This window comes from Nylanderia fulva, unplaced genomic scaffold, assembly GCF_048542155.1.
Source record: "Nylanderia fulva isolate GAGA-0341 unplaced genomic scaffold, ASM4854215v1 Scaffold17, whole genome shotgun sequence".
Lineage (NCBI taxonomy): Eukaryota > Metazoa > Arthropoda > Insecta > Hymenoptera > Formicidae > Nylanderia > Nylanderia fulva.
The window spans coordinates 1,692,669-1,713,204 of NW_028189945.1; the positions used below are offsets into that span (position 1 = coordinate 1,692,669).

General features: G+C 35.7%; 2 protein-coding genes across 15 annotated transcripts in view; one reads left to right on the forward strand and one right to left on the reverse strand.

Moving 5' to 3' along the window:
* The window catches only part of Patronin (calmodulin-regulated spectrin-associated protein patronin), an 81,960-nt gene extending 77,278 nt beyond the window's left edge, over positions 1 to 4,682 (forward strand). For all 12 annotated transcript variants that reach the window (XM_085481128.1, XM_085481127.1, XM_029311950.2 and 9 more), the window contains one exon: positions 14 to 4,682. In XM_085481128.1, coding sequence (XP_085337254.1) covers positions 14 to 158 — 145 coding nt within the window. In that variant the 3' untranslated portion in view covers positions 159 to 4,682. The remainder of the gene's footprint in view (positions 1 to 13) is intronic.
* wb (wing blister) overlaps positions 4,308 to 20,536 on the reverse strand; it is a 173,671-nt gene continuing 157,442 nt past the window's right edge. For 2 of the 3 annotated variants that reach the window (XM_029311947.2, XM_029311949.2), the window contains 30 exons: positions 17,950 to 18,056; positions 16,994 to 17,177; positions 15,877 to 16,232; positions 15,497 to 15,694; positions 15,222 to 15,392; positions 14,932 to 15,095; positions 14,579 to 14,713; positions 14,122 to 14,377; positions 13,457 to 13,628; positions 12,966 to 13,187; positions 12,607 to 12,860; positions 12,402 to 12,513; positions 12,170 to 12,314; positions 11,729 to 12,041; positions 11,413 to 11,573; positions 11,155 to 11,293; positions 10,466 to 10,703; positions 10,204 to 10,377; positions 9,930 to 10,096; positions 9,567 to 9,725; positions 9,330 to 9,478; positions 8,968 to 9,255; positions 8,656 to 8,827; positions 8,144 to 8,563; positions 7,849 to 8,031; positions 7,415 to 7,749; positions 6,607 to 6,913; positions 6,061 to 6,499; positions 5,578 to 5,946; positions 4,308 to 5,477 (listed from right to left, as the gene is read on the reverse strand). In XM_029311947.2, the coding sequence (XP_029167780.2) occupies positions 5,335 to 5,477; positions 5,578 to 5,946; positions 6,061 to 6,499; positions 6,607 to 6,913; positions 7,415 to 7,749; positions 7,849 to 8,031; positions 8,144 to 8,563; positions 8,656 to 8,827; positions 8,968 to 9,255; positions 9,330 to 9,478; positions 9,567 to 9,725; positions 9,930 to 10,096; positions 10,204 to 10,377; positions 10,466 to 10,703; positions 11,155 to 11,293; positions 11,413 to 11,573; positions 11,729 to 12,041; positions 12,170 to 12,314; positions 12,402 to 12,513; positions 12,607 to 12,860; positions 12,966 to 13,187; positions 13,457 to 13,628; positions 14,122 to 14,377; positions 14,579 to 14,713; positions 14,932 to 15,095; positions 15,222 to 15,392; positions 15,497 to 15,694; positions 15,877 to 16,232; positions 16,994 to 17,177; positions 17,950 to 18,056 (6,632 nt within the window). In that variant the 3' untranslated portion in view covers positions 4,308 to 5,334. The remainder of the gene's footprint in view (positions 5,478 to 5,577; positions 5,947 to 6,060; positions 6,500 to 6,606; positions 6,914 to 7,414; positions 7,750 to 7,848; positions 8,032 to 8,143; positions 8,564 to 8,655; positions 8,828 to 8,967; positions 9,256 to 9,329; positions 9,479 to 9,566; positions 9,726 to 9,929; positions 10,097 to 10,203; positions 10,378 to 10,465; positions 10,704 to 11,154; positions 11,294 to 11,412; positions 11,574 to 11,728; positions 12,042 to 12,169; positions 12,315 to 12,401; positions 12,514 to 12,606; positions 12,861 to 12,965; positions 13,188 to 13,456; positions 13,629 to 14,121; positions 14,378 to 14,578; positions 14,714 to 14,931; positions 15,096 to 15,221; positions 15,393 to 15,496; positions 15,695 to 15,876; positions 16,233 to 16,993; positions 17,178 to 17,949; positions 18,057 to 20,536) is intronic. The other variant, XM_029311948.2, reaches the window with a different exon arrangement.

Genomic DNA, 20,536 nt, shown 5'->3' on the forward strand with positions numbered 1-20,536 from the left:
TCTTTCCTCTTAGATACAATTCCAGCGGAAAATGTTTTTCGCAAGTTCACACGAAGCATCTGACGGTGACCATAGATGCCTTTACGATACACAACAGCCTCTGGCAAGGGAAAAAGGTGAACTTACCGAACAAGAAGGACATACCGCTTGTCATATAGTTTTACGTACACAAGTGGTCAACACTTAACTTAACATTAACGCTACCGTGCCCTCTGTTGTTCATAGTTACTATTTTAATACAGGCCCATATTAAATTAATGCGAATATATTGCGTTTCTTAGTCAATTTTATAAGGACAATTGATCGGTGCTGACCCCTGAATAAAAAAATCACACAATCCGCGGAATCCGCTCATCCCTCGATTGACAATTTGCACGTCGCTTCTTTCAGAAAATAGAAGGAAGGACGAGAGGGAGAGGGAGGAGGGAGCGTTGATCACTAGGAAAATGTTTTGTTTTTTTTTTCTTTCTTGCATTTTTTCTTATTCTTCGTTGAGAGAGCGTCAGCATCAATCACTGTGTCATAAAAAGATTTACCAGTATCTCTACTTACATAAGAATGATTTTTGTGTTGTATTACAATATGCCCCTTTAAATACACCCTTCCTCCGATTTTGCGGACTAACTTCGACATGTATAATCGTCTTGTAATCGTGTAAATCGCCGTGTTGCGACTGCATGGACGTGCGACTGTACTGAATATTTGCGCAAAAAGTTTTTTTTTTTTTCTTTTTTAAAGCAATTTTTCCTAAATTTATCGAGTACGAAGCAAAGATGAGAGAAAGATGGCATTTGTTCTTGCGCGAATGTATGTATGTTTGTGTATGTGTGTATGTGCATAATGCGATTCGCGCACAGATTCTTTTTTTTTTTTTTTTATTCTAAACTAAGGGGTCTAAATTATTGAACGATTATTCTCTTAGAGTGTTTGAAACTTTTTAAAGTATATAAGGTGAAAAAATGCGAATATGAGGGATCATTAATTTTAGCTGACTTGTGGTTTTTACTTTTTCCTCGCGTCCTCTTTTTCTCCCCATCTTTAATAGCCCGCCGCGATGTATTTCTATAAAAAAACAATTCGTTTCTTTTTTTATATGTATATATATATAGCGTCTTTTTTTTTAATCGGAAAAACATTCAATATCTTTTTTTTATACTTGTAATATTTTATTAGTTGAGATATGTGTCTTTCTGGGCAAAAATGCTCTCGAAACGAATGGAAGAGATGAATTAATGATTTCTCATGCTACGTATTTCTATGCGATTTTCTCGCGACTGTTGACGATTGTAAACGCGTAGCGTGATTCTTGCGGTGTCCCTCCATCTTCTTTCCCCCTTTCTTTGCGAGAGAAGAAACTTTTGCGACCGGGAGAAGAAGATGGAACAAACAGATAGCTCACGTTGTAAGTAAATAAGTTTGTTGCTTAATTAGCGGGGAGCAAGATGTAAAAAACCAGCCTTATATCGATCAACGCGAACGTATATTGTATTGTCGCGCGTTTCCTTGTATAAGGATATTACGATACCTTCGCGACATCTCATTATCGTTTCTGCGGGCGACAAAACGTTGTGCAAGGCATATATGTACGTATTTACAGTTTTACGCCAAAGCGAACGATGCGTTTCGTCGGGAGGGGATTAGATAGTTATCATTGTGTACAAAAGATGGATGTTTTTGCATAAGTATATTGTTGCCTCGCGGGGAAGGACTGCTACAGGGGAGAAAGACTTTTTTTTTTTTGCTTCCCCCGAGTTTTTGCGCTTGCGATCGTGTTCTTTATCTTTGTAAGAGGAAGGTGGAAGAGAATGGCTCGTATTAAAAAGGACTCCTCATTGAATAGGATTTTGGATTTCAGTAGAAATGGCTGTTTTTTTCATATTTTGTAGAATATATTCTGCTGATCAAAAGATGTAAATAATAGTCTCAAAGCTAAATATTGGATAATTATTGAACTACAATCAGTTCAACAACAGTAACTATTATTACTAGAAATTGAAGCTATTACAGCTTTTATTTAGCAAGTCATATACTACAACATATGGGGGAAAAAGCCAATTTCATCAAAATCTTATCCATTTAGTGAAGGGTCCTTTAGGAATTTTAACGATGGAACTGTACTTTTTTCAAATGGTTACTAACGAAAGTTGATTATATCTCGAGAGTCAGACGTTTCCGCTTTCTTTGGAAATGTAAAAAGAGAAGGAAACACTTTGCGAAGCCTCATGTTATGAAATATTGTAACATTGGATTACAAATGCGTACAGACAGATTTAACGAATTGACAGTCTCAAACTCTATTGAATTTTCTCATGGATAACTCCCCCGCCATCTCTCAGCGAAACTTCAGTCAGCCCGAGCGAACAGATCTGTGTGTATGCGAATGATGATGTTAATTTATCGGAAGAACTATGCTATATATTTATTGTGCCATATAAATTTCGACGTTCGCCTTTCGCGTGGGAATTGGCATCGGCTTCCTATTCTCGTTGAACGGATATCTATATAGATATATATATATATATATATATATATATATATATATATATATATATATATATATCCTTGATCGTGACGTAGAAACATGAGAGAAGGGACTAGAAATAGGTAGACTTAAAGTAGACATTTTATACGACAATATCGGGGGTCTATCTCGTTTTTTCGTACAATTAATTTCTCCCGGATCTTTCCGTCCATCACGGACGGGGTCTGATGATCCAAAAATATCGTTCTTCTCTCTGATTATTTTGTACGATGAGTCTTCAAACTCGGCCGAGATGTAACATGTCCGAGTACAGATAGACCCTCCATATTCCGCGACGGCGTAACACAAAAAAAAACGTAACACGCAGGATTTATTAAGAATACACACAAATACGCGAATCACATATCGAATTCCGAATGTTTTCCGGCAACCGCGGAAGAGTATGTATTTTCAATTCGTATATATGGGATGCCCGATCAATTTCTGGCTTTACTACTCGTCGTCCCGCCTTTTAACCACGTGTAACGAGAGGGACTTGTGAGATTAAACTCCGTCGAGATTATATACAGTAACAGAGAGAGAAGTTCACTTGCTCTTATATATATTCCTGTCTATTGTAAATCTACCTGAATATTATGAAGCGAGAGAGAAAGAGAGTTATCAGAGAATCTTGTATTAGATTCAGAAACAGTCCGACCTGACAATATCGAATGTGAGGTACGCGCCATAAAGGAAGATAAAAAGGAATGATATCTTTTTGAGATGAAGTGTAAATTGTGTGGTAGATCTATGATGATGATGATGAGGAGGAGGAGTGAGTGAAAATAGTCGGAGAAAGGGATAGATACGATTGCCGATAAATATATATATAAAAAATATATATATATAGTCACTAATATTTAAGAGCCAACGAGAATTAATGGCTTACAGAGATGGGATTGATTACAAAGTTACGATGTTACGAGAGATTTCTCGATGATGATCACTTATGCTTGATATTTATATTTTTCGAAAAATAGATATTATTAAAAAGGAGTGAGTTGATGGGAAAAACAAAAAATGTGGCGCTACAGACAGATGTGATAATTGAACAAAGACGAAAAAAATAAAGGGATGACAGGACATGTGGAAGACATGAAGAGAAGAAGGCAAAGGACACAATTGCGAAAATTGCGGCATGACGGAAATTTATACGCCGCAGTTCAATCGCGCTTACTAATAATAATAAACAATTATCATTACGTAATATATATCTATACATATATATATAAAATATAAAAAATTTATTATATGTATGTATAGATATATATTTATATAATTGCCGATTTTTATTGTCGCAAAAATTTCAACACGTCAAGGCGAATCAGTTCTCTATATCCGCGCTTTGCGCGTGTGTCTGTAAATATATTATGTTTTTATATACATATAAAAAAACGAAACGTATACCTACCTACTCGACGATATGTATATTTATTCAGTACATCATGTAAGATTTTTGGGTAATAATTTACTGTTAGCATCTCTTCGCAGCGAATGTCATCAATAAAATTTAATAACCCATTCGTGTGTATGTATGTGTGTGTATGTGTAAGAGACTTTACTCTTCCGTGAAGAAGAGCAAAGGTGTTCTTTGATCATTAATTTAAACTTAAATTACATATTTTGAGAAATTTCGATTTTTTTTATTCGGACGAAAACTTGTCAAATTTTAATATATATAAAATATCTGAAAATTACTCATAAAAACGACTATTAACATAAACCATTAGGTTTTTATCGTCTTTCTCTCTCTTGGAAGCTTTTTGATTCTTCGATTCTTTTGACGTTTTAATTTATAATCTTTGGTTTTTGAAAAAAGAAGATGAAATTAAATTCCAAAGTTTTCTGTAGAACTCTGCGTCTGCAGCTTCTGAAAAATCTAAGAGATTTTAGAACACAATTAAGTGTAAAGGGGGTAACTCAAAAATGACACGGTCGATTCTCTTGTTGTGTGTATATATATATATATATATATTTTATACATAACAGCGGATGTGCGCCATTTGTTAATTTCAATTTTGCGTATGTATAATATATTACAGTTCAATAAGAGAATGTGTGAATGTGTATATCGAGAGAGAAAATTATTAAATATTAAAAATATTCTTCGAAGATTAACTTCCCCTCTGTGTGCGTGATTAAAGGACACTTTTATTTTTTACAGGGCACTTGTGCTTTACTCTCTTTTTTCTTTTTCTTCGAAATCTCTTTCAAGCAAGATCAATCTCCTACAATGTACATATAGAGTCTTACTATATATTCGCTATATATTCGCTATAAAAGTACAAAATCGTATAATTCGCGTATTAATTCGCTCTATCGTCGACGCGACGATCACGAGATCACGTTTAGATTGGATCTACGTTAACAATAATAAATAATGGCTTTTAAATACTGATGTACACAGATATTGTTCGCGGCGAAAGTAATTAAACTATATATATTATACATATATACCTATATATATCTAAATATATGGCAGTGGCATATTTACTCGCTATCTGCGCGAAAATGTCTTCCGCTCGACGAAATTGTTCGTTCGTGCCATCATTTACATCATCTTGTCGCGAAAACCGACGCGTCCTTTTCTCTTTTTTTTCTATCCTTTAAGTTATGATCTTTAGCCTAAGAAAAACGATTTAGCATCTTTTGGCTTTGTTAGTCTTACGTCTTAAAAAATCGTCGTCTGCGAATATATGGCACTTTAGACCCGGTGTGTTCGCGAACTTCTCGAGCAGTCTTTGGAACTATTTATTATTAAAAAAAATGCTGATCATCGAGGCGATAATTGTGTCTCTCTTGGCGTTCCGCTATCATTGAACCGGGCAGGAGCTCAGATGAATGTTGTGCAGCTCGGCCATGTCCGTCCAGTCTCGTCTCTCCCCTCCTATCATCACATTCCTGATGCACCCGTTGAAATGGTCCCTCGTTATCAACGAGCCTTTCTGAGCGGATGCTGGAAACAACGAATTCATGTTAGTTTATCACCATACATACCAGGATAGGTACATATTAAATGTGTGTTTAAACATTACACAGAAGTAATATTTATTTACCTGGTATACCACCTATATACAACGGGCCGGAGGCGGTGGAGCTCATGAAATGATAATTGACGTTCGCAGGCAGACCGTATTTCTGATCCAACTCGTCGACCTTGAGCGCCAACTCCTCGTCATTGTACACGGCCTGGATTCGGTGCCATCGATTGTCGCAGATCGCGTACGGGCTGGCGAATCCTTGCTCCACGTACAAAGGATTATGATCACCTAGATCACCTGACATGATTACTCGGCCGTTATTGAGTTCCAGCGATAGAGAGGGTGAACCGCCGGGCGCGCTGATCGACAACAACACCCCGGACAATTCCGATGTTCTAAACTCCAGCTGGAGTTCGAGCACGGCACCCAGCTCGAAGTTGTTCTCTGAAAAAAAATGTGCAGTTAGCGTGCATCCAAAAGAGTTATATTTATTTGTTTAATAATTTTCAACTTTGTTATAGCTTGCTATATTTATTTATCAATAATTTCACAACTCACGATAAACGGCGTAAGCCTCATCCTGAAAGTATGCCCCGCTTTCGACGCTCGGGAAGCACTGGCCGACATTAAAAGCTCTGCTATTGGAGCCTACCATGTCGTATACGTTTCCATTGACTTTCAGACCTCTGATACAACCCTTCAGAGTCTCCAGTTTGACGACTACTTGCTCTGGGATCGGTGTCCCACTTTCCGGAAGGCCACCGATATACATCATGTATGCTAGATTGATCCTCCTCGGTATTTTGAGGACTCGCGGTGTCTGGGTGTCCACTAATAGAGTCAGCTTTCTCTCCTCATGACTGAGGACGACGTGATGCCAATTGCCATCGTTGAATGGCGTTTTGAGCAGCATCTCTTTTCTCTGCTTATTCTTCATCAAGAGAAGAAGCTGTCCGTCTCGGATGACCATCATCAGATAGTGTTTCAACCTCATACCCTGTAAGATATATATTAATAGTAATTGACGGCTACAAATTATTTAATTTAAGATCAGAGATTAATTTTACATAAAATGATTAATAAATGATGCTCCAATTTGCTTACCGGAGTGATGAAGAGCAGCCCGTTGGGATAGTACGTCCTGAAGTCGAATTCAATCGTGTACGTCTTCTCCCAAAATTTCTTGAAGTTGAGGTAGAGCTGCGTGTGACTGTTCGGCTTGTCGCCAAATTTCAGAGCACCCGGTTCCAGCGAGTAATAAGGCACCTTCTGACATCCTTCCGGTTGCGTGGACATTCCTCGAGATAACGAGGCCGAGGGTGCGTAACTCGGCATATCTTTTCCCATGCTCGGTCCAGGACGACCGATTAAAGCGTGATCAAAATTAACGGCATCGTCGAATCGAAGAATTCTAAAACAATTAAATCGATCACATATATCATTTATAATAATTACATATAATAATATAATTATATAAAATTAAAATTTATTGATAAATATATGTAAAGTTCACGCCGTTTTTAATTTAAGATTATACATGTTTTTATTTAAAAGTATTATTTAACTGTATAATTTGATTTTTCGAGTATTAAAAGATCTATATGAGAAATATAATCTGTTTTAGATTAAATAATGTTAAATAATTTTTATAATTTAAATAGTACTTTTAAATGAAAAATTTACATTCTTAAATTAAAAATGATGTGAATAATATTTATATTTATCAATAAATTTAAATTTTATATAATTATATAATATATAATTTATATAATTTATATTTTTAAAATGCTGCAATAAAGTAAAATGATAGTTTCATAACGATGCAATAAAGTAGAATGATAGTTTCATAAGTATGATTGATAACTATTTTAAACAACTACAGACGCGAAGTTCAACTGGCTTTCTAACTTACTCGTCGTTGAAAATCACATCCCTGATAGCACCATATAGCGGTGTATTCGTGGCGACCATCTTGGTGTTATTGATGAGAGCAGGTAGCCCACCAAAGAAGAGTCCTCCGTCCGCATCGGGAGCTATGATCGCGATGCTGGAAGGTAATCTTCCTGTGGTCTGATACGCGTCATCGATCCTCAATTCCACCTCTTTCCTCTTCTTGATGATGGTGACCGAATGATACTTTCCGTCGTTGAAAGTATTGTTGGATTGGAGAACCAGCTCGCCTTTGCCGGCGTTCAAACGAACTTGCACTTGTCCATTAAGTATGCAAACGGAGTAATAGCTTTCTCTCTGGAAAAAAAATCAGAAACATAATGTGATAGAACTTTATTCTTTAACTTTCTTTCCTGACAAGAAAAATCAAATAGTATCAACACGATGGGGTCTTACTTGTGCTTCTTTTCTCGTGCTATCGTTCAATCTATCTTCGCGACCTTCGAACGTGGAAAGAAGCAGCATAGCAGCCTCTTGCATGGTCCTGAAGGAGAAACTCAGAACAGAGTGGATCTTTCGTAAAGTGAATGCGGGATGCTCGAGGTATCCATCTCCGTAAAATCCGACGATCTTCAACGGCTGTGTACATAAAAGTTTGAAGTATGAGAAATAAATTTATTTTACGTATCACAAATGTGCACAATTTATTGCTTTCTTTTGTCTTTTTGTAGAACAAGAAGACAAGGTTCACCTTGTTGCTACAACTGGGTTCCACCCCGTAATATTGTTCGGCCATTGGATTGTAACCCTCTTGCACTTCGATATTCGCCATGCAACCGAGGAAGGACACCTGCGAGGGCAGCATCAGTTTCTCGGCGCGGAAACTGGGTGGTAACCCACCGATGTAATATTTGGCTTGTTTCAAATCCGGGATGTCTTCCTTCTTGGGTTGCGGCGTGGGTGCACCGATTCGCTTGTCGTTATCGCCGCCGATGCTCAGACTGCACTTCTCGATGTTCTTGCGAACCTGATACTGTCTGAAAGCGTCCACCTTCGTCCAATTGCCGGTGTTGTATTTGTGCGTCGAGGACATTTCCATACTGACGTTTCCGCCGTAGCCGACGTGGAGTATCACCCTGCCTTCTCGCAGGAAGATCATGATGTGATGATTCTGCTTGTAAAACAAATATAAAATTAAGACAACGGATTTATATATTACGCCATATGTACAAATTGATGATTACAATTGAAATATATTCGTACATTATCTTTGTTGATGGCCAGAAATAATAATGCATTCTCATCATATGTCCGAAAATTGATAGAGACCCCAAACATATATTTGTTGTAGGGAGTACCAGACGAGACTCTGTTTCTCACGGCGTATCCCTCGCCATTGAAACTATAAGATATATCATCTCTGGTGTCCTCCACTCTAAAAGAAACGGACGATATATGATTAAATTAACGAAAATAATTAATTTTTGCGTGAAAATGTTGATAGTGTAAAATTATCAAGTCAGAGATAGATGTAACATCAAAGAGAAATTGAATTAATAGCTTTCAGCGAATTACCCTTCCACGCAAGCTTTACAAGCCCAGTCTGGCGCGGTCGTAATGAAATTCCAGAGACCGATGTGTCTTCCATCAAGGATCACCTGATGAATACAAGCCGGAAGTCCGTTGGTAGCCATCAGTTCCGTTGGCCTTCTCTGTGACTTAGGAATACCTCCTATCCATACTCGATCCGTAGGTAGAACGTCGAAACGGCCGTATTCGGAATTGGTCGAATTAATGACGGGGAGATACTTTCCGGACGTCGACGTCTGCCTCAGCACGCTCAATTTACCCGTGTGTCGAGTTCTGAGGTTGTCGAGAAACATTTGATTATTGCAAATTAATGTTTAAAGATATATGTATCATTCGATGATCCGCACCTTTCGGCCTCGATTCTGTACCAAGATCTGTCATTCTGCAAATCACCGCTTTCAAGAATCTCAGGATGCGTCAGGACACCTGTACCGCCGCCGACATTCCACAAAAATCGCACTCTTCTGTCCACTATCTCCAGAGCAACGAAATCGTCCTGCGAGAAATTAAAAAAAATCTTGAAATTTTTATTTGTATTTCTTACTATTTGATGCATTAATTTTTGTGTTATTAAAAGGACGTACATTAATTCCGCTGGGCAAGTAAAACAGTGAACCTTCCTTGCGGGCGGTCGGAAGCGCGAAAGTCATCACGATCGAAGTCGTTGCTGAAGATTGCAACATCGTTGGTCTATACGAACGGATACATTCTTTACCCTCTACGGATCTCAGAGACACGCGAATCTAAAAGCGACACCTCATTTTAATACCTTATAATTAAATTAATTAAAAAGTTAAAATCCAAAACCTGCGTGTAGCGCAAGTACAGCATTCAGCAAATCAATATGATGTTAATTTACATAAAGTATCTTAATTTCGATTTTAATTTAATTTGTATCAAGATATTCAATATTCATTAAGTAAAATAATGATTTTTATGAATTATACCCCATCGGCGGTGTTTCGGGCCTCTGCGATTTTATCTTTGAGATTCTGCAGTTTCGTAGCCAAGGTATCGTTCCACTTGTCGAAGACGGCTTTTTGCTTCATCGCGGTGTTGGACAAGCTTGTCAACTTCACATCGGCTATCTTAATATTGCTCAGCGCTTCTGACACTAAAATAAATATATTTCCATGACATTATCTTCATAAAAACTTTACGTAGATACCTAGAATTATTTAATTAGCCAAGTCTGAATTAAAACGACCAAGGAAGAATTACGTTTTTCGCTAGCCAGGCCGATTTTCGTATCGCCTTCGCGTTTTAAATCCTGCAACTTCGGCTTCAGTCTGTCAGCAATGCCTTGTTTGTAATCGTCAATCAGTCGTTGCGTATCGCTAACAGATTCCGTTACTTCATTATTCTCCTCCAAGATATTTAATAGATCCTCATGCACTAAAAATAGTATTTATAAATACAACAATGTTATCTAAAATATTTTCTAGAAGTTTTTAACATTATTCAGATTGTAATATACACTTACATTTCTTGCTATTGCTATGCAGCTCTCGCAATTTCACATTTATCTCATTGTCCTTTATGCCAGTGTTGTTCAATGTATTCTTCAGCACGAGCACAGCTTGCTTCTGAGCTTCCAACTCGGCGTTCGCGTCCTTAATGAGTTTACCGTGCTCCTTCGCTAATTTCCATTGCTGCGAAGATTTGGCTAATACATCCTTGGCATCGTTCAGCAGCGATTTCTGTCCCGAAGGGGGGAAAGCCTTGAGAAAGCATCTACATTACATTTATAGCCAACTTTCGAAATGCCATTGTAATATGATTAGAAACAAAATTTGTGCGAAGAAGAAAAATAGAAAATTAATAACTATTTTATTCTCTAAACATAATTTAAACAGTTTAAATTTCTTTAAAATATCTTATCTGTAATTTAATTTAGTTTATTATCTTTTATCAAAATGTATGCTCTTCTAACTCTACTGCAACTCTAGAAAATGTTTTCTCGAACTTTATTTCGTACGATAATAAATGGATAATTAATTAATAAAGTGCTATATAAACGTCATTCTCAAATTATGAAAATACAACAAATTTTATTTTATTAAAAAACACAAATTCTGTACAAAATAAAAAACGAGAAAAAAATGAAATACCTGATAAAATTCTAGATAAAAAAAATTACATTCATTAAAAAGTTACTCTATCGTTTCTTACCTTTTCACGTACTTCTTCGATGATTTCCTTGGCTGCCATCGCGGTGACTTTCGCTGCTTGCAGATCATCGACGATGTTCTTGTAGGCCTGGCTGGCTTTTAGAGGACTCGCCGCGATGTCTCGCGTCTCGGCGAAGAGACTGCTCGACAGAGAGTTAGACTTTATCGAATCGTCGATGCAACAACGATATTGAACATTGTAAACTCAATGCAATTACTGATCAAATTAATTATACTATGGAATCGTATTTAATCTCACCTGACATACTGGTCGACGTAACTGGATAGATTCTTCGCGTGCTTCATCGCTGGGGTTACAAATTTCTTGGAGTACTCGTAATTCAGTTGGTATTGGTGTTCCTCCTTCCTAGTGAGTTCCTCTGTTGAGTTCGCCAATTTATCTCGCCAGTCCGACTGGTCCTAGAAATCGCAAAACATACCGATGGATTAAAAAAATGTATTGCTAATTATATTGAAGATCTTCCTTTGCATCAGTAAATTGATTTTCCTTTCATAATTATATCATTGATGCTTGTTACGAATTATTTTTCTAAGAAATAAAAATATTTGCGTACTTGAATGTTGTTGCCCGCGTCGACGAGCAAACCTAGAGCCTCGTCGATGAGTTTCTTTCCGTCAGATATTAATTCGTTCGTTCCCTCATGCAACGTCTCGATGCGAGCGTACTGATTCCTAGTTTCGACATGTGTCTTGTTGATACGGTTGTACAAACCGTCGTAGTTGAACAACGTTTCCATGGTCCTTTCTATGATTGTTCTCATGTCGTTTAACTTTCTCTCGTAATCTTTAACATCATCCTGAGCGGCTGATAAAGGCTCGGTAGTGTCGTAAAGAGAGTTCAACCATGCCACGTACTTGGTGAAGTCGCTAATTAATACAGAAGGGACATTGCTTATCAATTTATGAAAAAAATAATTTTTTTCTTTCTATCAGCATAAAATTTCCCTGCTCAATATTTGTTAAAATTTTCTATTTAAACGAAATAATACACTCACTCGAGGAAAGCTTCTACTTCCATAGTTCTCTGGTCTATATTAACAGATTTTAGATGATTCAAGATTATCTTCCCCGTTTTCAAAGCCTTCTTGATTTCTATTCTCCTATTGTCGTTGCTGTATTGATTGAGTTCCGAAGTCGTATCTGGAAAAATTGGAAGAAATTATGTTAAACGAATGATTTATATTGTAACGCGATTTTTCAATGGTAATTGAAGCGAATTGTTAATACCTTTTATATCTTTTTTTATATTATTAAGCATGATTTTTCCGGTGAAAATATTATTTTTTAAATCGCCACTTTTGAGCTTCAAGGTATCGGCATATTTCGCACACTTGGTCATCTGCAAATTAAAATGCAAAAAGATGTATAAATCGTATAACTCGTTTTTCTTGAATCATATCAATTACAATACTATATCTAGCACATAACATACGTTTCTTAACATAATTTCAACATCTTCTGCAAGTTTCTTGTATTCGTGCCAAGGTACAGTCTTCATTCTTTCCTGTAGACGAGTCCGTAATTCCAGTTCTTTGAGATGCTCGCTGACGACGGAATCGACAGAAGTCAATGCCTCCCACGGGGGTGGAATATATCCGTCTGCTATGTGACTCGTTCCCGCTGCCAACTCGTCGGATAAGGCTACGACGGTGTTCAACAAAATTCCCGTGCAATTGTCATCGCACGCTAAACAAAAAATGTAATAAAACTCAATAAGCGTATATTTTCCAGATTTATGAAGATTAATGCATTTAAGATGAAGTATTTCTATGTATCAGCGAATAAACTTACAGGTGCAAACGTCATTTATGTAAACGTGACGATACGCCGTGCACTGAGAGCAATCCCTGCCCGTAGACCCAGGTCTGCATTTACACTGTCCCGTCTTGTTGTCGCAAGCGTCGCTCAAACTTCCTGCCAAGTGACAATTGCACGGAACACACTTGCCGTCCGGAAGACTAGGAGAACCATAGTAACCATACGCACAGCGTTCGCATTTTCTACCGATGTATCCTGAAACGACGAACAACGTATGAAGAAAGTAGAAAAATCTACTTATAAAAAATTAACATACCTAGAATCATAAAAGTATCCATTAAACATTTTAGACAGATTCATGCTTTTGAGATTTAAGATAATATTCAGATAAATTAAGTTTTTAATTTAATTCTAAATCAATAATTTGAAATACATTGAGATAAAATGATTTTAAAGCTTTCTTTAATTATTTTAAATGTTTCAGCTTTTTAAAATTATTTTTTATTTTTTCATTGTTCACGTACCTGGCTTGCAATGACAAATGGGTTCATTATTCGCACGAATGATGCAAGTACTCGAGAATCTTTTGTCGACTTGTGGACACGGACATGGTTTGCAGCCTCCGAATTCTGGATGACCGTAGAAACTGTCAGCACAAACATTGCAATATGCGCCAACCGTGTTTTCTTGACAGTTCTGCAACGCAAAGTTCTCAATATTATATGAAAAAATTACTCAAAACTTATCTCTATATAGAAAATATCTATAATATTTATATAGATTTCTAAAAAGTACATTTATAGCACTTAAATAATATCAATTTCTTTAAAACCTTATTATAAGAGCATCAGGAAATATTTATCATTATAAAAAAGTAATGTGAGAGCTTAAAAAAATATTATGTATAATTATAATTTAATTATATAGTAATTATATAATTATATAAATAATAATGCATAATGCATTTTTATAATACAATTTAATTATATCAATTATGTAAATTATATCATGTACGTAACATTTAAAAGAATATAAGTCTGCAAACGATGCAGACCCAAAGTAAGAAATTTATCTTGTACTCCGGCTCATCTTCTTGTATGTACACTTGTCTCTTGGCGCACTTCCTGTGTCGCGCTATCATCTCCATGAATAGCGTACACTTATAGGAAAATGTTAACGTAATGCTTACCAAGCAATATCCCGTCTCCCTGTCGCACACATCGGATCTCCCGTTGCACTGGCAGCGCCTAGCTTGTCCGACAAGATCAATCACGATGGTGGATGTGGCGGTGGTGTTCTTGTACCATCTGTAGAAGCCGATGCTGGGATCCTGGCAGGACGTGCCGTTGTATTCCGACGGGCACTCGCAGATCTCGATTCCGATCGCCAACGGTGGCGAGTGCGTGGGCGTCAAGACGGCGGCGTCGAGAGATGCCTCCAGGAGTCTGAAGGACACCCGAGTAAAGTAAGTGAAACGTTGTCATAAAAATCTTTATCTTCTCTGATTGTATATGCGTACTAGGATTTTTATTTCCAAAAGTATTAAACTATTAAATGTCAAAAATTATATATCACGAAATAAACATATTGCAATTATTTATTTTATTCTCTATGATGTATTTATTTCTGTATCTAATTATACGTACGTGGTCTTTGTAAATTCGGCGCTATCCGAAGCTTTTACAAGGATATACTGAAGATTTTGTAACGCAACCATTAGCACCTCCCTGGAGACTTTGTAATCCGGCCTATTTTGTAACTGCCATAACGACTCATGGAATCTGAAATAATATTAAATATAAATATATATGTAATATACTCATTTCTTGAACGTTTTGCAATGATCCCTAGAATCTTACAGAAGTCAGAAATAAGTTCGGAATTTTCCAATATAATAATATGTGACATATTCGTCTAATTAAATTAATTTTGGACAGTGTTTTTCCTTTCTCTTCAAAATTAATTGTACTATATATTATTCCAAAACTGTTAAATATACCTGACTTCATAATGATTATTGTTCGCTGGTAGATGTAAATAATATTCTAGGACAATCTTGTTATTGCCTTGCAACTGCACAATAGGATATCTAAAATTCGATCTTAAAGGTATTCCACCTTCCGTTAAAGTTTTAAAACGCAGGAATCCTCCGTAAGAGACGACCTTAAAAAGAACGTGATAAAAAATTAATATACATATAAAATTTGATTTTAAATCAGTGAATTAATATAAAGTACATTTCGCGAATTGCTTTTACAAAGACACATTGTTTAGAAATGAAAAAAATACCTTATCGCCTAGGAAGGAATCCGGCAATCTCCAATATAGAGGATAATTGTAGTAAAGATTAGGAGGCAACGTGACGTCACCATCAGATCCGGGGATTACGGAGAGGCCGTTCGTCACGTTTAAGCCACCGTTCACCGTTGGCAGTATGATTGTGGTGCCAAAACTCATTATCTATTTGATCACAGATAATCAAATGAATGTTTATATACTGAATTTATCAAAAATATTTATCAATTTTTATAATGAGAATTTATAACGATTAAATTAAATCCTACTGTTACGTCGCTGATCGTCTCGTTGAAGTGAAGAACACGAGGTCGTGTCAATCTTCGTTGACCCCAACTGAGTCCAGCCTGTTGACACAGTGTGCTCCTTCCGAAGCAGAAGCACTCAGTGCATCCTCTGACGTTATCCACCGCGAGACCAAATGTGCCTTCTTTGCATTGATTGCACTGTCGTCCAATGACCAGTTCCTTCAGAATTATATCTCGATTAATGTTTTTAATCGCTTAAATTAATTTTCCTATTATGTCGCTCTTATTTTATTTACTGACCTAATAATGTCACATGAGTCTTTTTTATAATCTACATCTTTTTATATATTCTTTTTTATATTCTTTTTTATATACTGATAAATTCACACTTTTAAACTCACTTTGCAGGGACACTGTCCTTTGTCATCGCATTCGCAGACACCGTCCCGGCACTGAGTCGTGCCGGCGACGTTACATCCGCAAGGACGACACCTTGGGTAACCGTAGTATCCTCTGGCGCATCTCTCGCACCTGAGTCCGTCGTAGCCAATCCTGCAGGGGCACTGACCCTGGTGATCGCACTGGGGTCGCGTAGCACCTAATGTGCACGCGCAGGGTCTGCAGCCAACTTGCGGTACTAGATCCCAAGCACCAGGTCTGCATCGGTCGCAGTGCTCGCCATAGGTCAACCGGGGACATACGCAACGACCGGTGTCAGGGTCGCACACGTGACCGGGTCGCACGCAGGAGTCGCATACTGTAAAAAAGTTCGTTCTTTTCATTGAGCTTTTCTAGGAGATGAGATGTAATAGAGATGTGTGAAATTGGTGTCCCATTTTGTGAAAACATAAATAATTAAGAGTACAAACATAAATAATTAAGAGCTGACTAAATTGACAATAGTTGTAAAGTTTTAATGGTTTAAATAAATAGTTTAAGCCATTAAAGCAAAGAAAAAATGCCTAGTTTGTTCTAAAATCCTAAGTCTTCAGGCATTTTTGTGGCATTAATGGTCAGAACTATGTTTTTAAACTATCAGGAGATCTAGAATTATTGTAAATAAACTCACAACTCTTAATTATTTATAAATTTCCACAAAATGAGATGTCAACTTCACGCATGTAAATTTATTTATCTTTTTATTAATTTTTTTATATTTAATTTTTGTTAAATATAAAATATATAAGATTTTCCCTGCGAATGATAGCTCAAAAATGCATGAAAATAAGTCAAATTATTCATCGCCTAATTCAAGGAAAAAATTCGTCAAATTTCAATTAAAACAAATATTATAATTTATTTTAAAAATATAAAATATCCTTAAAATTATTATTAAATTAGAATAAAAAAAATTTTAATTTTATTTGAAAAAATATTTTCCATGTAAAATTTTGTTTATAATTTATAGATAAAAATTGAAGAAAAATATATAAATAAAATATTTTGAATAAAGAAACACCACGTTAATTAAACTACTAGTATATTACTATGAAGAAATAATTTGACGATGAGACTTACATTGACAACCATTGGATGAAAATCCATAATACCCAGAGAGACAACTATCACATCGCAAGCCAGTTACACCCGGCTTACAATAGCATTGTCCTGTGTCCCTGTGACAGGAAGCGTTGTAGGAGCCCATGGAATCGCAGTCACAAGCTGTGCAACCTGCCCCTGTTGTCAGCCCCCAATAACCAACCTAAATGAATTTTATAATTTGACAATTAAAAAAATACCTTCTCGGAGTTGTAAGGATTACACGATAGTCAATTTATTATTTATTATTATTTTAAAAACTGCATTTTTTATAAAGTGTTAAAACACAGAATTTTCTCTTAGAATTTACGCTGAAAATCATGGTAATCGTAGGACAATATGGTATTGGAAGAATTTGATAAAAGCTTTTCTGATTAATATGTACCACAATAAAAAATATTAATATCTACCACAATAAGATACAAAATATATTTGATTTATTTTACTACATACATATTAATAATACTCTCCGAGAAAATTCTCTTCGTGAAATAAATTTAAATAAGAGAATTATTTTTTGTTAGAATTATATAAATTCAAATTTATTGTTAATGTTATTGTATATATTACCATATAATTGAAGAATCTATCTATCGCGCAATTTGACCCGTTCATCGATTCCGATAAAGGACAATGCAATCTATATATTATGTCCAATTAATATCTGGCAATACTACATTGCAGATCAAATGAATTTTTCTCCGATACTCGATACAGCTGCATTAGGAAAGCAATGCATTTATTTTCTCGCTACTAGATGCCTACTTAGATAGTAGAATTACGTTACAGACCATCAAGTTTACTTTAATCAACGTTTGATATTGTATCACCAACTTGATTCTCTTTTTCTTTAACCTGAATCTTATAATATCACAATCGTATACACTCACAGTTTATTTATAAACATGCAATGTGATTCGCAAGTTGAAAATTACCTTGCATTCGTCGCACTGCCTGCCGATAACTTGCGGTTTGCACTGACATTGCCCGGTCACGATGTCACAAGCTGAACTCGTAGAGCCCAAGTTACTGCAGCCACATCCTGCAATCATACGAAAAAAATATTGCCTGTTAAAAATAATAATCGATCCTCTGTCTTTCGTTTTTTTAGAGTAATCCATTCATTTTATAAAAATACACAATTACATATTATTAATTAATAAAAATATATTATATTATTTTTTATTAATTAATTTTTTACTATTATATATTATTAATTAATTAAAAAATCTGATATCAAAGGATCACAATTTTTTCATCCATGAAAAATTATTCCTCCGGGAATTGATATATCTCATCTTCGAAATATTGTTTTCATTCAACTTTTCGAATATTAATAATTTGTGTATAATTTATTGCAATATTTTACGTTGCAGCCACATCCTGCAAGCGTATTAAAAAAATAATAATAAAATATAAAATCGATCTTCTGTTTTTTCTTTTTTTAGAATATAATCTGTTCATTTTATAAATACGACTATATTATTAAACTTTTACAAAAAAAATCTGACCATAAATCAAAGCATCACAAGCTGCTTTCATCCAGAAACTGATTAATATCTACGAAATATTATTTCCATTCAATTGTCCCAATGCTAATAATTTCTGCGTAACAACAATTAGCATTGTTCCATTCTAACGAAATTTTTTCAAATTTTTCAACGTTCAACAAATGAAAAGGAAGATGCTGCAGAAGATGCAATATCTGAAGCGACAAGAACCGTAATTAAACGATCATCGGAACAGCGAACGACGTCGACAAGTGCCGTCGACACAGCGCACTTCATTAATAATTCATATACGGGCACAATTCTCGTCCTCACGCTAATTACACATCACTAACAAACGTTTCTAATCGATTTTGCGCGGCGCGAAATTCTTCCTTGCACGATAAATGTTTTCGCGGCCGCGCGCACGTGCGCGCGTTTTGACGTTTGACGTTTCGCCCGCGCGTTTGACGTTTCGCCCGCGCGTTGACGTTTGACGTTTCGTCTCCGTCACGTGCGAGCGGCCACGACATTTATGCGGCATCGAGCACCGGGATTTCGTAATTAGCGATGCTGTCGAGCGCCGGGACATTGTATTCAAATGCCGCAGACGACGACGACGACGACGACGACGTCGGCTGTCGTTCGATCCTGCGGAAATTATAAATTATGCATGATCGCGCATCGAGAGAGAGAAAGAGAGTATCACGGTCGTCGTCGCGTCATTTGACTTCGCAATTCACCGATTAACGACGGTCCTTACAAAAGGGATTATGCGCGAGAATTGATTCGGTGACGCAATCGCGTGTTTACACGCCGCTGCGATTTGATTGAATGATAACTCGGAGACATTCATGCGTGAAGAATATAAAATCAAAGATAATCAATCGAACGTGTCTCATTCATGTGTACGTGAAGTATAGAAATTATTGAAATTATTTATGTATTTTTTTAACATTTCTCTTCTCGAGAGTACATGCTTGCCTTTCTTGAAAATAAAAACTGCATTTAAAAATTAGAAACGACACTATTAATCTTCATACGTTTGATTGATGATTATGTCAATTTTATGTTGTGTAAGCCAATTGCACAACGTCTGATATAAACATCCGAGACAAATGAATAATTTTATCTCACACGGTGTTTCTTTGTCAATTCCATGGCACGTGGCACGCCGTTTTATTTTTTAATAACATATAAAAAGTATTCCATTTAATATAAAAGTTTGAATTATCAATGAAATAAATTTATGTTTATACATAACAATAATTCCATGAATTAAAATTATATCGCGACATAATAATAATTCTGAAGTTTTTTATGTCTCGACATAATTTTAATTCACCGAATTAAAATGCGTTCCGCATCTTCTTCGCCTCAGGCGAATTTCCGCGACGCAGCGTGCTCAACCACCTGTCCACCCTATATTCCAATGTTATTATATTCACCTAAATATTTCAATAATTAAAATAATTAGATTCAAAATACACACAGAGAGATGAATATTGCTCATTCTTTCTATTAATTACTTTGCATTTTTTTTTACAATTTGAAAATTTTAAGTAAATTTTGCTTTAAAACAAGATATAATATTTAATTTAAGTAGCAATTTGAATTGACAAGATTTTTATTTTATTTATGCAATTTGTTCTATTTTATCATTTTATTTTATCATTTTATTTAGTTAAAACTTTTATTTTATTATTTTAACATTAAATATTAAATAAAAGAAAAATTTTTCACTTGAAACAAAATTTCACACAAATTCTCATATTCTTATAGTCCTTTACGCGCAGTTTATAATTTATTTTTCATTTGACAAATGTAAAATTGTATAATGATAGAAATGCAAACTCTTCGAGAAAATTCATCAATCAAGATATAATGCACGTATTGTAGCAATATTAATAATGTATGATACTTCACTGACTCGCATTTCCTCGTGAGTTGAATAAATAATTAGCCGAGCATTTCAATAATTCTAAGAATCAATTAAATTAACGATCGAAGAAATGATATAATCAGAAAATATTTG